This window comes from Pelodiscus sinensis, chromosome 27 (assembly GCF_049634645.1).
Source record: "Pelodiscus sinensis isolate JC-2024 chromosome 27, ASM4963464v1, whole genome shotgun sequence".
Lineage (NCBI taxonomy): Eukaryota > Metazoa > Chordata > Testudines > Trionychidae > Pelodiscus > Pelodiscus sinensis.
Genome location: NC_134737.1, coordinates 14,413,368 through 14,432,264, shown reverse-complemented (window position 1 = coordinate 14,432,264; position 18,897 = coordinate 14,413,368). Strand labels below are relative to the sequence as shown.

General features: G+C 46.0%; 1 protein-coding gene across 3 annotated transcripts; it reads left to right on the top strand.

Annotated features, from left to right (window-relative positions):
- The first annotated feature begins 1,386 nt into the window (after window positions 1-1,386).
- Window positions 1,387-14,369, top strand: UBE2T (ubiquitin conjugating enzyme E2 T). 3 transcript variants are annotated; one of them, XM_075910229.1, is made up of 7 exons: window positions 1,387-1,544; window positions 6,391-6,503; window positions 7,307-7,376; window positions 7,827-7,932; window positions 8,867-8,965; window positions 9,132-9,215; window positions 14,010-14,369. In XM_075910229.1, the coding sequence occupies exons 2-7, from the start codon at window positions 6,395-6,397 to the stop codon at window positions 14,136-14,138; spliced, it is 597 nt and encodes a 198-aa protein (XP_075766344.1). In that variant the 5' UTR covers window positions 1,387-1,544; window positions 6,391-6,394; the 3' UTR covers window positions 14,139-14,369. The 3 variants fall into 3 exon arrangements, with proteins under 3 accessions (XP_075766344.1, XP_075766345.1, XP_006115755.2); XM_075910230.1 differs by lacking the exon at window positions 1,387-1,544 and adding an exon at window positions 1,893-2,216; XM_006115693.4 differs by lacking the exon at window positions 1,387-1,544 and adding an exon at window positions 3,120-3,192.
- The last annotated feature ends 4,528 nt before the right edge of the window (window positions 14,370-18,897 follow it).

Sequence of the window (18,897 nt, the reverse complement as noted above, 5' to 3'; positions counted from 1 at the left end):
TTAGTGTGTGTGTGTGTACACGTGTTGTGTTTGTGTGTGTGTGTTCTGTGTTAGTGTGTGTGCACGCAGGTGCTGTGTGTGTGCGCGTGCTGTGTTAGTGTGTGTGTGTGCTGTGTTAGTGTGTGTGTGTATATGCACGCAGGTGCTGTGTGTGTGCGTGTGCTGTGTTTGTGTGTGCGTGTGCTGTGTTAGTGTGTGTGTGTGTGTGCACGCAGGTGCTGTGTGTGTCCGTGTGCTGTGTTTGTGTGTGTGTATGTGCTGTGTTGGTTTGTGTGTGTGCTGTGTTTGTGTGTGCGTGTGCTGTGTTAGTGTGTGTGTGTGTGTGCGCATGCAGGTGCTTTGTGTGTCCGTGTGCTGTGTTTGTGTGTGTGTGCTGTGTTGGTGTGTGCGTGTGCTGTGTTGGTGTGTGTGTTGTGTGCTGTGTCGGTGTATGTGCTGTGTTGGTGTGTGTGTGTCTGCGCTGTGTGTGTGTGTGCTGTGTCGGTGTATGTGCTGTGTTTGTGTATGTGTGTGTGTGTGTGTGTGTGTGCTGTGTTGGTGTGTATGTGTGTGTGTGTGCTGTGTCGGTGTATGTGCTGTGTTTGTGTATGTGTGTGTGCTGTGTTGGTGTGTGTGTGTGTGTGTGTGTGTTGGTGTATGTGTGTGTGCTGTGTTGGTGTATGTGTGTGTGCTGTGTTGGTGTGTGTGTGTTGGTGTGTGTGTGTGTGTGGGTGTGTGTGTGTGTGTGGGTGTGTGTGTGTGGGTGTGTGTGTGTGTGTGTTGGTGTATGTGTGTGTATGTGTGTGTGTGTGGGTGTGCTGTGTGTGTATGTGTGTGTGTGTTGGTGTGTGTGTGTTGGTGTGTTGGTGTGTGTGTGTGTATGTGTGGGTGTGCTGTGTGTGTATGTGTGTGTGTGTTGGTGTGTGTGTGTTGGTGTGTTGGTGTGTGTGTGTGTGTGTTGGTGTGTGTGTGTGTGTGTGTATGTGTGGGTGTGCTGTGTGTGTATGTGTGTGTGTGTTGGTGTGTGTGTGTTGGTGTGTTGGTGTGTGTGTGTGTGTGTTGGTGTGTGTGTGTGTGTGTTGGTGTGTGTGTGTGTGTGGGTGTGTGTCTGCAAAAACAAGGCGGAGCCCCAGCCCCTCGGTGCCCCAGTAGCTCTGGCGGTGTGCACGTGCACTGTCTGGGGGGGCTGTATCCCCAGCGGGGTTACACCCCCCCCCGCACTGGGTTCGACTCTCTCCGCCTGCCCGGGCTGGCCTGGCGGGTCTCGTAACTCCCTCACTCCCCCCACCCCTGTGGGGGCGGGGCCCAGGGCGACTCCTCCAATCCCAGCCCGCCTCTCTTCCTGGCTCCTAAGATTCGAAGTCGCTGGGCGGAGCCTTGGGCTCCTCTCGGCCAATCAGCCCCGCGCTCCCCGCAGATCGGCACCTCAGCAGAGCTACCCGGAGTCAGCCTGCCTGGTTGCTAGGCGCCCCCGGAAGTCCCGCCTCGTGGTTTGGCCCCGCGCCGGCCCGTGTTGCCCTCGAGCCCGCCCGTCGTTTGGCTGCAGCGGCGCCCTGAGGCTGCGGGTGAGAGGAGGCGGGGTCCGCCTCGCGCCCTGAGGCCCCGCCCCCAGCTGCGTAGGGCGCCCGGGGGGGGGGTGATCCCCGTGGGGGGAGTGACGCGGGGGGAGAAGAGGGTGATCCCCGTGGGGGGAGTGACGCGGGGGGGGGGAGAGGGTGATCCCCGTGGGGGGAAGTGACGCGGGGGAGAGAGTGGCCCACGTGGGGGGAGTGACACGGGGGAGGGGGACAGAGGGGAGAGGGTGATCCCCATGGGAGGAGTGATGCGGGGGGGGGGAGAGAGTGGCCCCCCCCTTGGTAGGTGCGGCTGGGGGAGCAGTCCGTACTCTTTACCCTTTCTACAGGACCGAGACATATTTTCTGTTGGACTTTATTGTCCTGGTAACACAAGTGACAACGCTGCCTGCGAAGCTCTCGGGCTTTCTGCAGGCTGGTGCTGTGCAGAGCCTGGGTGTTTTGCAGCCCTGTCGCTTAGTTTGTCAGCATTAGCTTTGCTGATTGATCAGGAAACCAGGCTCCTTGGTGTTACTGACTAGCCTGGGAAGATTTCCTTCTTCACAAGCTGTTTTGCAAGAGGTGCACCAATGGCCCCTTTTGTAACTTCAATAAGTAGTAAAAGTTTGACCCACAAACATCAGGAACTGCCTTCAGGTTGTGGAGATGCTGTTTCTTCATCAGGTAGTTAGTTGTATTTGTGCTTTGAGCTGTTCAAATGTAGATACAGTTCAGCAACTGAACCTTCAGATGATATGTTGGTACATTCCTGATTCTTGGTATATTCTTCATCATGGTTATTTTTTGAGGTCTGTGAGTGGAAACGTTGTTGAATTGCTTTTTGTCTTTTCATTTTGACTTTGACCTGCAACATATGAAATAGGAATGAATGTGACATTACCCATTATCTGTGTCCAGCTCAGTTTTTGAACCTTTCACGCTGCCTTCACTGTGAGAACAACCATTCTGATCTGTTCATAAAAAAACCTCCAGCAATGTAGCTTGCTTCCAGCTATACAGTATAAGTGTTATAGATGGTCACTTACGAATTACACTGCAGAAGAACACCAACAAAGTCTCCAGTCCCAGACTCTGCCACCCCTTCCTCCCCCTCCCCCCAAATATACATCTCGTATAGCCCAGCACTCCACTGGACAATTCAAGCTCTTATAAAGTCCATCATTTCATAAATAGAAAGTGATATGCACAAACCCTGTATCTCAAGTGGAGATTCCCCCCAAAATATCCAAACATGCTGGTTTAGATAAAATAATAAAACAAGCTTAATAACCACAAAAATAAAGATTTTAAGTGATTACAAGTCACGAGGCATAAAAGTCAGAATTTATTACAAAATGCAAGAGGCAAAACACAGCTAATTAACGTAACAGGCTAAGTGAATTCAAAGTAAAATGTCTCTCACCACATGCTTTTGCAGTCTTGCAGGCTAGAATCCTTTCAGCCAACCTGCCTTCCACTCCAGTTCAGTGTTCCTTCAATTGTTTCTGATGCTGTGAGCAAATAGAAAAGGAAAAGTGTTTTGGACCGTCTCTCCTCATTTCTTATAGTTCTGTTTTCTCTTTGAAGATCATCTCTAGCTGGGATTCAGGTGACAGAAGGTCTGGAGGACAGAAACCTCCAGTGATGTTGCTGTCAATAGGTATAGCTCCCACTCAGACCTTTCTTCCTGGCAAAGAATGGATGATAAACCAGATAACAGTCAATTCGATGTTGTTGACACTTGATTGAAGTTAGGGATGTAATAGTGTAGCCGATTAACCGATAAGCTTTTGCTTATCGGTTATGCTATAGACTACACACATCCCTGCCCCCGCCCACCATAATTTTTAGCAGGCTGCCCAGCAGCCCGGCTCAGTACTGGCTTGCTCACTAATAGGGGAAGTAGAGGTGGGTGACAACCTGGGAAGCAGTGATCATGAGATGGTAGATTTCAGGATCCTGACCAAAGGAAGAAAAGAGAGTAGTAACATATGCACCTTGGACGTCAGAAAAGCAGACTTTGACTCCCTCAGAGACCTGATGGGCAAAATCCCCTGGGATGCTAAGATGAAGGGGAAAGGAGTCCACGACAGCTGGCAGTATTTTAAAGAAGCCTTATTGAAGGCACAGAAAGAAACCATCCCGATGCGTAGCAAGAGAAGCAAACATGGTAGGAGACCAGATTGGCTTACAGGGGAAATCCTCGGTGAACTTAAGCACAAAAAGGGAGCTTACAAAAAGTGGAAACTTGGACAAATGACCAGGGAGAGCTATACATGTATAGCTCGAGAATGCCGGGGGGGTATCAGGAAGGTGAAAGCACAATTGGAATTGCGGCTGGCAAAGGATGTGAAGGATAACAAGAAAACATGCCTGTAGAAACCTAACACAAAGAGGGTGATCAGAGAGGGTGTGGGGCCCCTACTAGATGAGGGAGGTAACCTAGTGACAGATGATGTGGGGAAAGCTGAAGTACTCAATGCTTTCTTTGCCTCTGTATTCACGGACAAGGTCAGCTCCCATACTAATGCGCTAAGTGGCGCAAGATGGGATGAAGATGGACAGCCCTTGATGGGTAAAGAACAGGTTAGGAACTATTTAGAAAAGCTAAACATACACACATCCATGGGTCCGGACTTAATGCATCCGAGGGTACAGAGGGAGTTGGCAAATGTCATTGAGGAGCCTTTGGCTGTTACCTTTGAAAAGTCATGGAGATCAGGAGAGATCCCGGATGATTGTAGTGCCCATCTTCAAAAAAGGGAAGAAGGACAATCCAGGGAACCATAGGCCAGTCAGTCTTACCTCAGTCCCTGGAAAAATCATGGAAAGGATCCTTAAGGAATCCATTTTGAGGCACTTGGAAGAGGGGAAAGTGATCAAGAATAGTCAGCATGGATTCACAAAGGCCAAGTCGTGCCTGACCAATTGGATTAGCTTCTATGGTGAGGTAACTGACTCTGAAGACATGGGAAAGTCAGTGGATGTTATATACCTTGACTTTAGCAAGGCTTTTGATACGGTCTCCCACAATATTCTTGCCAGCAAGTTAAGGGAATGTGGATTGGATAAATGGATGGTAAGATGGATAGAAAGCTGGCTAGAAGGTTGGGCGCAGCGGGTAGTGATCAACGGCTCATTGTCAGGATGGCGGTCGGTTTCTAGTGGAGTGCCCCAAGGTTCTGTTCTAGGACCGGTTTTGTTCAATATCTTTATTAATGACCTGGATGAGGGGATGGATTGCACCCTCAGCAAGTTTGCAGATGACACTAAGCTGGGGGGAGAGGTAGATACACTCGAGGGCAGAGATAGGGTCCAGAGTGACTTAGATAAATTGGAGGATTGGGCCACAAGAAATCTGATGAGGTTCAACAAGGACAAGTGCAGAGTCCTGCACTTGGGACGGAAGAATCCCAAGCATTGTTACAGGCTGGGGACCAACCAGCTAAGTAGGAGTTCTGCAGAAAAGGACCTGGGGGTTACAGTGGATGAGAAGCTGGATATGAGTCAACAGTGTGCCCTTGTAGCCAAGAAGGCTAATGGCATATTAGGTTGTATTAGGAGGACCATTGCCAGCAGATCCAGGGATGTGATTATTCCCCTTTATTTGGCTTTGGTGAGGCCACATCTGGAGTATTATGTCCAGTTCTGGGCCCCCCACTACAAAAAGGATGTGGACGCATTGGAGAGGGGCCAGCGGAGGGCAACCAAAATGATAAGGGGGGACATGATAGCGGTTTTCAAATATCTAAAAGGGTGTCACAAGGAGGAAGGAGAAAATTTGTTCCTCTTGGTTACTGAGGACAGGACAAGGAGTAATGGGCTTAAAGTGCAGCAGGGGAGGTTTAGATTGGACATTAGGAAAAAATTCCTAACTGTCAGGCTGGTCAAATATTGGAATAAATTGCCAAGGGAGGTGGTGGAATCTCCCTCTCTGGAGATATTTAAGAACAGGTTGGATAGACATCTGTCAGGGATGGTGTAGACGGAGCTTGGTCCTGCCTTGAGGGCAGGGGGCTGGACTCGATGACCTCTTGAGGTCCCCTCCAGTCCTATTATTCTATGATTCTATGATTAGGGGGCTGGAGCATATGACCTATGAGGAGAGGCTGAGGGAGTTGGGTTTGTTTAGTCTGCAGAAGCGAAGAGTGAGGGGGGATTTGAGAGCAGCCTTCAACTTCCTGAAGGGAGGTTCCAAGGAGGATGGAGAGAGGCTGTTCTCAGTAGTGACAGATGGCAGAACAAGGAGCAATGGTCTCAAGTGGTGAGTGAGGATATTTTCGTGTTTGATTGGGATTGTTCATAGACATTGCTGAAAATGGTTTAAACCACAGACATTTAAACGGTATTGAATTCACAACATGTTATAAAACGCTTAGGTCCCAACAGTCCTGATGGACTTGTAGCTGGATATCCAGCATGGTTGATTAATTTGAACCTGTGTTGTGCATGAGCTGCATTATAAGATGGTCAGTTTATTTACAGAATCATAGAAATGGAGGTTTGGAAGGAATCTCAAGAGGTTATCTAGCCCCATAGTCCTGAATTTTTTGGACTCGGAATCCATTTGTTTATGGTCTGTTGTGGCTGAGGAATGGTTTGGCTGCTTTCTTTGAAACATTTTAGTGATCCAATTTTGGGTACCAGCCCACAGGTGGAGAAACCCTTATCTAGCCCATTTTCCCTCCACCCCACTAAGGGAGGATTAATTAAAAAACCAACAACAACAACAATAAATAATTCCATTCTTTTAACCAAGATCTATAGGTGGGACTTAGTGTGAAGGCTGTACTGTGTGTATATATATAGAATGAAAGGTGCTTTCTATAAAGAGCTAATTCTTCTTACAATATTTCAGCACAATGCAAAGAACTTCACGGCTGAAGAGAGAGCTGCATCTGTTGACCACAGAACCTCCCCCAGGCATTATGTGCTGGCAAAACACAAACCGGATGGATGATCTGCGAGCTCGTATGTATTACTATCGTGACTTTTTGGTAGGCACTACTCCAGATTTCTTTCTGCCATGGTAATGTCTACTGGGCAGTGTCTTGGCAAAACCTGCCAGTGAAGCATCCCTCTGAGTGTGTATTTTGTCTGCACTTCACAATTTGGGGATGAACTTAACCCCAGTCCATGAAATTTTTGCTTGATTATTGACCACTCTTCGGGTATCTATTTTTCCTTTTGGAATTCTTCTTTGTTCCCTATTGATTGGATCCCCGGTCATGTGGCTAGAAAGTATGGACCAGGGGGAGGAGTTGAGGAAACAGTCACACTGTGGTGTGCTCTCTGTTAAGTTCTTAGTGTGTCCTTACTAAATCAGGAGTAGGGAATCGTTTCAGCCACAGTGTCCCATGCATAGCTAGAGCACCTCTGCGGGGGGAGGGAGAGCCCCAAGCCTTATGGACCAGATCCAGCCTGTGGGCCATAGCTAAATCAACCCCTGCAAAATCGATATGTGTACCACTGATCTCCTGGTAAGTGAAGACAAGGCCTTAGATAACTACTGATTAAGACCCTCCCTAGTTCTCACTTAGAATCTTAGAATCATAGAATAATAGGACTGGAAGGGACCTCAAGAGGTCATCGAGTCCACCCCCCCGCCCTCAAGGCAGGACCAAGCTCGTCACCTTGTTTTGTTTGGTCAATGTTTTAACGGTCTAAAGTTATAAACGGTGTGATGGGAATGCACAACTAGCAGAAGCTTGTGGGGGGGAGGGGGAAGAACACCCGTTTTGAATGTTTATAGTTGTCTAATTTATTTCTTTAAGAAATTTTGGGTGGTGCAGACACGCCATATGAAAAAGGAGTTTTCAGCTTGGAAGTAGTTGTTCCTGAAAGGTAATTAACCCACTGCCTGTAGGAATGTGGAGGGGATGGGGCCAACACACATAGTAAGAAGGAAGTTTATTTTTACCTTCCTGCCAAACATACTGCATCTTTTTCTTTTTCCTGATTATAGCTGAAGTGAATTGATTTAACTAAAAGGGATTTCAGGTAAAATGAGAGAGGCAAGTAATCTGAGGCAGTGAGAAGTTAGCTTCCCAGCAAAAGGGAATCTAGTGCTGTGCAAAGGACAGACATCAAACTGAATACTGTTCAGGCCATGTGTTAGAGGGCATGGCGAGAGAGGAGACTGTTTCTCCAAAAACTTGCTGAAGAGAAGTGGTTTTGGAATTTGCAGGTGGCTGGGGAGAGGACACTGGTGCTGTTTGTGGTAAAGTGGAACTGAAAATTCAGCTAGATTATATTTTACGTGAAATCTGTTTCTTTATTCCTTATTCTTAAAAGATATCCATTTGAACCCCCGAAGATTCGCTTTCTGACACCCATCTACCATCCCAACATTGACTCTGCTGGAAGGATCTGCCTGGATGTTCTCAGATTACCACCCAAAGTAAGTCAGTGCTACTCTAGTGGGGATCAGTTACAGACAATGCTAACCTCCCCTGTTGTCCTAGCTGTAAAAGCTTCATGGATATTACATATTGGCTCTTGTTTATGTGGATACTTGTGATGCAGGTAACTAGAATGAATGCCATCGGTTACTCAAGGTATTTTTGTTTTTAATGCTTTAAGGGCTGGAATTTGTGCCTAAGAGTTAGGTGCTCCTCTAAATATCACAGCTTCGATTTATAACTAAATCCTGATCCAATATAGTTATAAATGACCGATGACACTGTGAGCCAGTGTGAATTAAACTGGAGTGAGAACTCCTCTGCGTCACTCTTGTCAAATAACTCTCTTGAAATGGTCTGACTAGAAACTGCAGAGCTAATAGGTTTGAGCTAGGGATGTACAATGACCTAACAGTTAACTGACTAAGTGGGATCGGGGCTGGGGACTGCTCCATCCCCTAGTTCCCTGGACTGGGGATGATTCCCAGTGGACAGAGGCTGCTTGGCAGCAGCAGACAGGAAGCTGCACCAGCCCCCACAGGTTCCTGGTTAACCCAAACCAGTAAGCATTATGGTTAACCAAATAATCGGTTCTCTTTCCCATCCCTAATATGATCGCTGTGTCTGTGCACTGGAGAGTACATTGACACTCTAGCTGTGGTGAGTCAAAAGAGTGAGAGCCAGGTGAGGCATGGAAAGCTTTTGTCCTTTGTAGGAAAGATCACAATGTTACTACTTTGAGAACCACTGACCTGACATCAAATGTCGTCCATGCCGTATAAACAATGGTAACCACCGTGTGTACTGCATTAACGCCTGGAAACTCCGGAGGAAAATGTGTTCATTCTCGGTCTGAGCAGACTTGTAGAGGTGCTCAGCTTACGAGCAGGCTTCTCCCTGTTAAGCTGTTTTTATGGTTCTGTTTCTGTGAAGGGTGCGTGGAGGCCGTCCCTGAATATCTCCACATTGCTGACCTCTATACAACTGCTGATGAGTGAGCCTAACCCCGATGACCCTCTCATGGCAGACATAGTATGTACTCTTCTTTTGTTCCTTTGGTGAAAATGCTGGTCCATATAAGTTAGAGCAGCGACAGAATAGTATCTGTGTTCACCCTTCTGCATAAGGAGCTAAGAAGGTTCATGGGTGCATGATCTGGGTGCAAACATCTGTCATTGCCTCTCTTTATTATTTCTAGTCCTCGGAGTATAAATACAACAAGGATGTATTCATCCAAAATGCCAAACAATGGACTGAGAAGTACGCAAGCCAGCAAAACAGGGTAAGAAATGTATTGTGCTTTTATTTTGCTACAGAGGAATTGGGAGTAGCCTAATCTTCACATGTATGGTCTTGCTAGTCCTCAGGAAGTAACATGAGTGGTGCAGATTTATCACTTTCAATACTGCTCTTTCTTCCTTGTCTCTAACGTGTTGACCCCAGTGCATTTTTGAATGTGTATTTCAGGTTCCCGTATTTTTTTTTTTTTAATTGGGAGTGGATTGCCTGTCTTCACAGAATTCAGCTCCAGGGTTCTCAGGGCTGTGATTGTACTATAATGTGAACTTTCTAAGTTTAACTTCTCTCTTTCAGAAATTTTTCTTAATTCTTTTTAGGTAAATTTTTATTTTGTTTCCATACCCATGTTGCCACAGAGATTCCTGTGTATGCGGCCTAGTATATATCCCTTAAACTTCCCTAGTGTACCATAAACCGTATTTTGCCTGTGTAGCTGTGTCCCACTAAGCATGATTTCTTAGTATTGATACTCACATACCAATAAAGTGCTCCTAGTGTAGGTACAGTCTGTATCCACACAAGGGATACAGTTTACTGGGTATGATTGCTTTTAAATCGCACGCATAACTGACATTATAATGGCAGAAGTTTCTAGAGTATATCTGACTTATGTCTTGGGTGAGATCCTTCCACTTTCTGTGTCTGCGCTGGACTTACGAAAAGTGCTCTGGGATATGTTTAAGAGTTGGGATCTGCCCCAGTGTCCTTGGTCAAAATATCCCTTCCTATATTGTACTTAGTGCTGGATATTTGTTTGTGTAATATGATGTACAGTTCTATCTGGGGAATGTATGGCTATATGCAGATTATGACCTTGTCACAGGGTGGCTGGGCCCTGGACTGAGTAGGTCCAGCTCCCCTATGCTAGAGTTAGGTGCTGTGACCTGGACCAGTTCCGGGAGCAGGGTTGCACCTGGGGCTGTGGGTAAAACACTATCCCCCACAACTAGCTGCTAGGATGGATCGTGACTCATAACTCTTCATGATGGCTGCTTAGAGGAGCATAGCAGCTGCTTCAGTTTTTGACCTTTCAAGTCAAAGGGTTTTAACGAAGACGTCCGACCGAGGCAACCTTCAGCTGGTTAGTTTCCTTTTTTCACTCAACCATCCTGCAAGTTGGCCAGAGGAAACTAGCCACTGTATTTTTTTTGCAATTGTAACACTAGGGGGCACCTGAACCCTTGACAATTGTCTGACTTCTCAAAAATAGCTGGGCAGTCTCACTTGTCTAATGAAAATGGGGCACCTGGTGCCCAATGTACTTGTCTAGTAAATTGTGGTGACCCAAATATGTCCAGGGGGGAAGGGGAGATGTGGTGGGAAGAAATAGCAAACCATTGCTGCCTCCTGTAGCTTGGGGGTATTTGGTTCACTACAAATGGGAGATAAGTGGCGACTGATATCTGACAAAGTCCTTGCCTGCCAGTTCTGGGCCTGCATCTTTGTGTCTCTGCTTCCCCAACCCCTGTTCCACTTCGGCCCTGGGCTCAGCTGATCCCGCTTCCCAGCACACCCCCTTAGTGTTTCTCCTACAGACATCTCTGTGGGTACCCTGTGCCCCCTAAATAAGCTCTCTGATCCTGCTATCCCAACTCCCCATTTCTTTTGACTATTCCCCCTGCTCTTGACACTCTCCTCCCTTAAATTAATAACATAAATACATGTTTAAACTCGGGGGAACTCACCCTATAGAAACAATCAGCCTTGTAACATTATTTTATGTAAGCTCCCTCCTCCTCTACCCACATCCTTGAGCACTGTCTGTCCCCAAACCCTTTAAGCTTTAGCCTTTAAGCTTTTTATCAGGGATAGTTTCTTTCATCTGAAAGATCTGTCTCCACTACAAGCAAGACTTGCTTTTGGGGCTGGCAGGTCCATTGCAGTGTAACTGTCGCAAGAGGCCATGATGGTCCAGGGTGATGAGATCCCTGCAGTAACAGTCTCCCAGGGACATAGGTTTTACTGATGGGGACTTAGATATGCCCACTTTTCAATGGGATGCCCATATAGTGAGCAGAGTAAGGGAATCATATGCTCCAAGAAGGCTGTATTGCCAAGTAGGTTGTGCAGGCTGCTATATTCGGAACTAACGACAGGTTTATTTAACGTTGCTTTCATAGCTCAGTGCAGAGAATTACAGTAATCAAGCCGGGTGGTCCACAAATGTGTAGCTCAATGTGGCCAAATCTGCATCTGCCAGGAGGAGGCAAAGTTGTCATATGGCTAGAGGCCTGCAAATCTGCAGTTATTCCCTATTTATCCACGGGCCGGGTTTGCGGGTCACCGATCAGATACAGGTACAAATTTTGTATCTGTTCAGGGCTCTGCATGTGGCTGTAGGTTGAAAAGGGCATTCCCCTATGTCTGTAGCTATGGGACGATCCAATCCAAGTGGACGCTAGGCCTGCGGATTGTTTCGTGGATTTGAGAGAGGAGATGTACAATGTAGGGGTGCCTCATTTCACCACCAGCTTCACCTCAGTCTTTCCAGCCAGCTGCTCTCACCTAGTTGCTTATTTTAGCTTTTCCCCTCTGTATTCTGTTATGTACTTTGCAACCTTAACACTTACTGTCTTTTTTTAAAGTCAAGCACTTGACAGTTAGGAAGTGTAAGAATTAAGGTTGCTTGTACAAACTTAATTTGCTCCTATCTTTTTGTAAAAAATCCGTACATGAACCCATCCTTATTTATTTGTATTACTGTGGTGGCTAGGATGCCTAGTCATGTATCAAGTTCATTGTGCCAGATATAGGCGCAATACAAACTTCTTGCCAGAGTCCCCCTGCTCGATTCAGTGCTACAGATACAGTAGTCACTGAAATATCTATTCAGTTCTTTTATTCCTGGCCTGCACAACATACGGCCCGAGGGTCCCTTATTTCATAGAGGGATAAGGGATCTTTTGGAAAAGGCTTTATTTTCCGCAAGATCAGCGTCTAGACTGGCGCTTTCTTCCGGCAAAGCGCCGTGCCGAAAAAAGCAGCAGTCATTTTTATGCTAATGAAGCGGGGGAGATTTAAATCCCCGCTTCATTAGCAATTGCGATACGTCTAATTTACATCCCTTTTATGAAAAAGGGATGTAGTCTAGACGTAGCCTAATGAGTTTATCCTCACAACAGCCTCTGTAAGGTACAGAGATATTACTTTCACTTTAAAGCAGGGGAATTGAAGCAGAGATATTGGGACCGAAATAGTGACTGTCTAGGAAGGAGAACTGCAGAAAGGAATCTAGAGGTCACAGCGGACCACAAGCTAAATATGAGTCAACAGTGTGATGCTGTTGCAAAAAAAGCAAACCTGATTCTGGGCTGCATTAACAGGAGTGTTGTGAGCAAAACACGAGAAATCATTCTTACGCTCTACTCTACACTGATTAGGCCTCATTTGGAGTACAGGCAGTCCCCGGGTTACATGGATCCGACTTACATCAGATCCCTACTTACAAACGGGGTGAGGCAACCCCGCACTAGCTGCTTCCCCCCAGCAGACCAGGGAGACGCGAAGCTAGCGCTCCCCCCCCGCCCCAGCAGACCAGGGAGACGCGGAGCGGCTTTTCTCAGCAGACACCTCAGCTTGAGAATAAAGGACTGAGGGAAGTGAGATGTGGGAGAATAAAACTGAGCTCTGGAGAAATGTTTGGCTAGAGTTTCCCCTACAATATGTACCAGTTCCGACTTACATACAAATTCAACTTAAGAACAAACCTACAGTCCCTATCTTGTACGTAACCCGGGGACTGCCTGTACTGTGTCCAGTTCTGGGCACTGCATTTCAAGAAAGATGTGGAGAAATTGGAGAAGGTCCAGAGAACAGCAACAAAAATGATTTAAAGGTCTAGAAAACATGAGCTTTGAGGCAAGGCTGAAGGAATTGGGCTTGTTTAGTTTGGAAAAGAGAAGACAGAGACGGGACGTGATAGCGGTTTTCAGGTGTCTAAAAGAGTATCACAGGGAAGAGGGGGGGAAATTATTCTCCGTGGCCTCTGATGATAGGACAAGATGCAGTGTGCTTAAACTGCAGCAAGGGAGGTTTAGATTGGACATCCGGAAAGGTTTCCTGTCACCCTGGAATAATAGACAGATATCTATCAGGGATTATTTAAATCAGTGTTTTTTAAAGTGTGTTCCGTGGCACACGGTGTGCTGCGCAGACCAGAGTTCAAAATGGCCATCCTGAAAAGAGCAATGCCTGCTCTCCTGATAAAAGGGCAAACTGTTTGGGGTTTTTTTTTTGCTTAACTACTTTTCCTCGTCCTTTTTTGTTTGTTTGTTTTTGTTCAACAACTTTTCCCTTTGGAATGGCCACCCTTAAAGGTTCAACCAAAAAATCCTTGGTATCGTCCCCCCAAAAAATTGTTTGGTATTCCTTGGTCTTAAAAAGTTTAAGAAACACTGATTTAGACGGTGCTTGGTCCTGTTGTGAGGACAGGGGACTGGACTGGATGATCTCTTGAGGTCCCTTCCAGTTTTAGTGTTCTCTGATTCTCTGACTACTAGAAACCTAATTTCCAGCCTAAATTGGCCTATTTTTATAGACTTTTAATGATGCATCTGCACAGAGTGGTCTGAAGTGCTTTGGACCCCCTCCCCTTTTCTCCCTCTCCCCCACACTATCATCAATATGTAAGCCTTCCACTTTTCCAAGAGGAAGTGCTAATGTGTCTCCAGAAAGTGCATGCTCCTAGGACTGATGTGATCTTCGAAACTGACTGTGAATGTTATAAAAAGTAAAGGGAATCTTCTTTGTTTGAATTTTGTCTCTTACATAATTCCAGGCTTCCACAACGCCAGATGAGGAAGTGACCCAAAGCGAGGCTAGCACTCTCAAAGAATCTGCCATCTCCCAGAAAAGAAAAGGAAATGTTGCCAGCAGGAAGGGGAAAAAACCCTGCTTAGATTCATAGAGGTTTCCTGTCTACATTTTTTTTATGAACGTGTGACGTTGGCAGCTTTCACTTGTGTCTCTGTCCTTGAGCGAATAACTGCAATGGCCGGTGTTTGTTTTCAGATTAAAGCTTTTTTTATTTTATGCCAGTGGCATTACATGTTTTCTATTCTTGTTTGTCTTGCATTGTTTTTGTCTAAGTATTTGGAAGGAAGGTAGAACTGGGAATAATAAATTGTCTTGTACGTTTTAGAGTTCTCCGGAGGTGGTGATTCTTGTGTGAATGAGAAATTGCTTAACATTGTCCATGGCCAGTATAGCATTTTTGTGTTCATGGTTGATGAGACTAGACATTTGAATATATCATTAAAGAGCGTACTTGAATTTGTAAGTGGTGTTTGCTGTTTCCTATCACAATTGAGACATCAGCACACCAGCCTGTACCAGTAATGACTGTAAATGCACGTGAGTGTGGGCATATTGTATGCTTCACCCTTTCCCTAGCCATCTTTCCGGCTGTGCCGTCAAGAACCAGTTCATAAATCACAACATTAAGCCATCTGCTCAGCTTGTTGAAGTAAAGTTTTATGACCAAAACTGGAACTGTCTAGAGGGATATTTAAACAAGTGTATTTTACCCCTTCCCGTCCCTTAATGCATATTTGTATCCACTCATCAACTTGTACCTTACGCCTCAAGTCTGCATTTGGCCATTGAATCTATATTTTGGTAAGCTTGGGGACTGGAAAAGGTGAGCTACCAAGGAAAACAACTGACTGTGCTGTGAAAGAAATTGTAATTTAAAACCTCAACCGCTATTCCTCACTTCCTTCTGACTTCCCAGCATGTAAGAATCACCACACCTTCCCTTATAGGTGCAGAGGGGTTAGTGTAAGAAAGCTAACGCTCCGAGGTATGGTGCTTCTATGGATTTCGGTTGGAGTTACGGTTGCTGAGCACTTCTAGCAAAGTCCTGCAAATGTCCATTTTAAGCACCTCTGAAATGGACCATAACATTGAATCTAAACTAACCAGTAGTTTCCCAAGCAGTGAATGGAAGTGCTTTGCCATTAGCTTATCTTAGGGCTTGTCAGCACTTAATACTCTAGTGGCTCCGCTGCAGTGCTTCAGAGAAGATGCTTCCTACGCCAATGGCATGGGTTCTGCTAGTGGGGGAGGTAACCTGCCTCTTAGGGAAGCAATAGCCAAGGGAACAGGAGAATTCTCTCTTAGACCTAGTGCTGTCTAGGGATTAGGTCAGCTGGGAGTGGGTCCAAGGGGCAGAGCTGAGGCCAGGCCACAATGGGGGCCTCTCTAGTGGGCTGTTAGTGCACCTGCATGGCGAGGACTGGGAGAGCGTGTCACCCAGTTCTGCTCCTGCCAGGGCTGCTGTGCACCTGGCTGCAAGCCACCACTGTGGCCTGGCTGCAGCTCTGTGCCTGGCCTGGCCTTGCCTTGGCCCCCCCCTCCCAGCCGTGGTCCCCTTAGAGGTAAAGGGGCATGATGAGTAAGGTTTGGGGATCACTCTACTTAGGTTTGAGCAATCCCCATGAGGGCAATGACACTAGAATCATAAAACCGGAAGGAACCTCCAGAGATCAAGTGCAGTCCCCAGCACACACAGCAAGACCAAGCATTATCTAGAATCTAAACCATCCCTGGCAGGTGTCTGTCCAACCTGCTCTTAAATATCTCCAGGGATGGAGATTCCACAACCCCCTTAGGCAATTTATTCCAGTGTTTAACCACCCTGCCAGGCAGTTTTCCATAGGGTCGGACCTAAGCCCATTGTTTCTTGTCCTATCATTGGAGGTTAGGGAGAATAATTTTTCTCCATCCTTGTAATAACAGCTTTCAAGTGCCTAAAAGGTTATGTCCCCTCTGTCTTCTCTTTTCCAGACTAAACCAAGCCAGTTCTTTCAGTCTTCCCTCATAGGTCATGTTTTCTCGACCTTTCATCATGTTTGTTGTTCTTTAGAACGTCTCCATTTTGTTTTCCATGTTGCTCAGAGAAGAGGGAGAAACAATAACAAGAAACTTGAAAATGGCAGAGGTGCTTAATGACTTCTTTGTTTCAGTTTTCACCAAGAAATTTGATGGTAATGGGGATGCCTAACATAGTGAAGGCCTGTGGAAATGCAGTAGGTTTAGAAGTTAAAATAAAAAAACAGATCAAGTATAAAAATTACTTAGAAATGTCAGATGTCTTCAAGTAACCAGGGCCTGATGAAATGCATCCTAGAATACTCAAGGCGTTGATACAGGAGGTATCTGAGCTTTTAGCCATCATCTTTGAAAAGTCATGGAAGTTGGGGGAGAGTCCAGAAGACTGGAAAAGGGCAAATCTAGTGCTCATCTATAAAAAGGGAAATAACAGGAAACCTACAGCCTAGTCAGTTTAACTTCTGTGCCAGGGAAGATAATGGAGCAAGTAATTAAGGAATTAATCTGGAAGATAATAAGGTGATAAGTAAGAGACAGCACCAATTTGGAAAGAACAAATCATGTCAAACCAATCTGCTAGCTTTTTGATAAGATATCAAGACTTGTGGATAAGGGAGAAGTGGTAGACGTGGTATACCTAGACTTTAGTAAGGCATTTGACACGGTCTTGCATGACCTTCTTATCAGTAAATTAGGGAAATACAACCTAGTTGAGGATACTATAAGGTGGATGCATAACTGGCTGGATAACCGTTCTCAGAGAGTTGTTATTAACGGTTCACAGTCATGCTGGAAGGGCAGTACAAGTGGGGTTCCGCAGGGGTTTGTTTTGAGACTGGTTCTGTTCAATATCTTCATCAATGATTTAGATATTGGCATAGAGAGTATGCTTATTAAGTTTGCAGGTGATAGGAAGCTGGGAGGGGTTGCAAGTGCTTTGGAGGATACAGTCAAAATTCAAAATGATCTGAACAAACTAGAGAAATGGTCTGAGGTCAATAGGATGAAGTTGAATAAGGACAAATGCAAAGTGCTCCACTTAGGAAGGAACAATCCGTTTCACACATGCAGAATGGAAAGTGACTGTCTAGGAAGGATACTGCAGAAAGGGACCTAGGGGTCACAGTAGACCACAAGCTAAATCTGAGTCCAACAGTGTGACATTGTTGCAAAAAAAGCAAACCTGCTTCTGGGCTGCATTAACCGGACTATGGTGAGCAAGACGCAAGAAGTCATTTTTCCACTCTACTCTGCGCTGATTAGGCCTCAGTTGGAGGATTGTGTCCAGTTCTGGGCACCGCATTTCAGGAAAAATGTGGAGAAATTGGAGAAGGTCCAGAGAAGAGCAACAAGAATGATGAAAGGTCTAGAAAACGTGACTGATGAGGGAAGACTGAAAGAACTGGGCTTGTTTAGTTTGAAAAGGAGAAGACTGAGAGTGGACATGACAGTGTTTTTCAAGTATCTAAATTCATGTTGCCTAACTTGGGCCTTCACAACTGGATGAAACTGGTGATGGTTTATAATGTAGCCAGGCTCTGAGAATCCAGCTGGTGCAGCCTGATTGCGAATAAAGTGTGGTCCTAGGGTTTTCCTGGTGTCATTAACTCTGGTGTTCAGCCTATCCCCTCAGTGACATCTGTGCAGCGCTAGGTCTGCACAGCTGTAATTTATGAGAACATGGGCCAGATCTGCAAGGGTAGGTAGGCACCCAACTCTCAGTTACTGCAGCTGCAACCCCAAGAGACTTCTCCAGGAACCTTGTGAGTCCAGTAGCTGTAGGATTGGGCCCATCTTGTCCATCAAGGCCAGAGTGTTAACATCAATACAGGTGATCAATCATCTCTATGCCAGCAAGACAGTCTGGCTTTCCCTGCTGGTTCAGTAGTCGCTCAGCATTGAGTTATTTCAAGGCATAGAATACGAGCACTGTCTCTATGGGTGTGATCCAAAGCCCAGTAGAGTCACAGTGAATCTTAGACTTTAGCTTAAACAATTATATTTTCACGAGTGAGAAGGATCGACTATGAAAAGATGCTTATTCCACCCAAGGATTGCAATCCCCAGTAACTCTGTTGAAAAAGAGCCCTGAAAATCCAACTTTCAATCTCTGAGCATTCACTTTATATCCATGAGTATCCGCAACTCTTTCTTGCGCATACAGATGCAGGTGGGAATACAAATTTTTGCATTCGCTCAGGGCTCTAGAAACAGTGTCTCCTGGGCTGTGTCTACACTGGTATGAATTTCCGGAACTGCTTAAAACAGAATACTATTCCATTTTCAGTTTTTCTGGAAAAGGAGTGTCTACAGTGGCAGGCTGCTTTTCCGGAAAAGCCCTTTTTCTGGAAAAGCGTCTGTGGCCAATGTAGACGCGCTTTTCCGGAAAAGAGCCCCGATCGCCATTTTCGCGATCGGGGCTTTTTTCCGGAAAAGACTACTGGGCTGTCTACACTGGCCCTTTTCCGGAACAGTGTTCTGGAATAAGGACTTATGCCCGAGCGGGAGCAGAATAGTTTTTCCGGAATAGCGGCTGATTTTGTACAGTAGAGCATCGTTGCTTTTCCGGAAATTCAAGGGCCAGTGTAGACAGCTCGCAGCTTATTCCGGAAAAGCGGCTGATTTTCCGGAATAAGTGGCCCAGTGTAGACACAGCCCTGGTGTGCCACCTCCTTGCAGAATTCTAAAGTCCAAAGGGTTCTGTCTCAGATGGTGTCTGTTTTACCTTCTCTATACCCCAAAGCTTGTTTGCTGAGATGCTAAAGTTAATGAGACATCACTAGCCAGTCATATTTTTTCACCCCATTCTATGGGCAAACTGCAGCAATTACAAC

Excerpts from the sequence above, each read along its gene's own strand:
- UBE2T (XM_075910229.1), top strand. The coding sequence starts at position 6,395 with ATGCAAAGAACTTCACGGCTGAAGAGAGAGCTGCATCTGTTGACCACA. Across the intron at positions 8,966-9,131 it reads ACCCTCTCATGGCAGACATA|TCCTCGGAGTATAAATACAA; the intron begins GTATGTACTCTT and ends TATTATTTCTAG. Across the intron at positions 9,216-14,009 it reads ACGCAAGCCAGCAAAACAGG|GCTTCCACAACGCCAGATGA; the intron begins GTAAGAAATGTA and ends ACATAATTCCAG.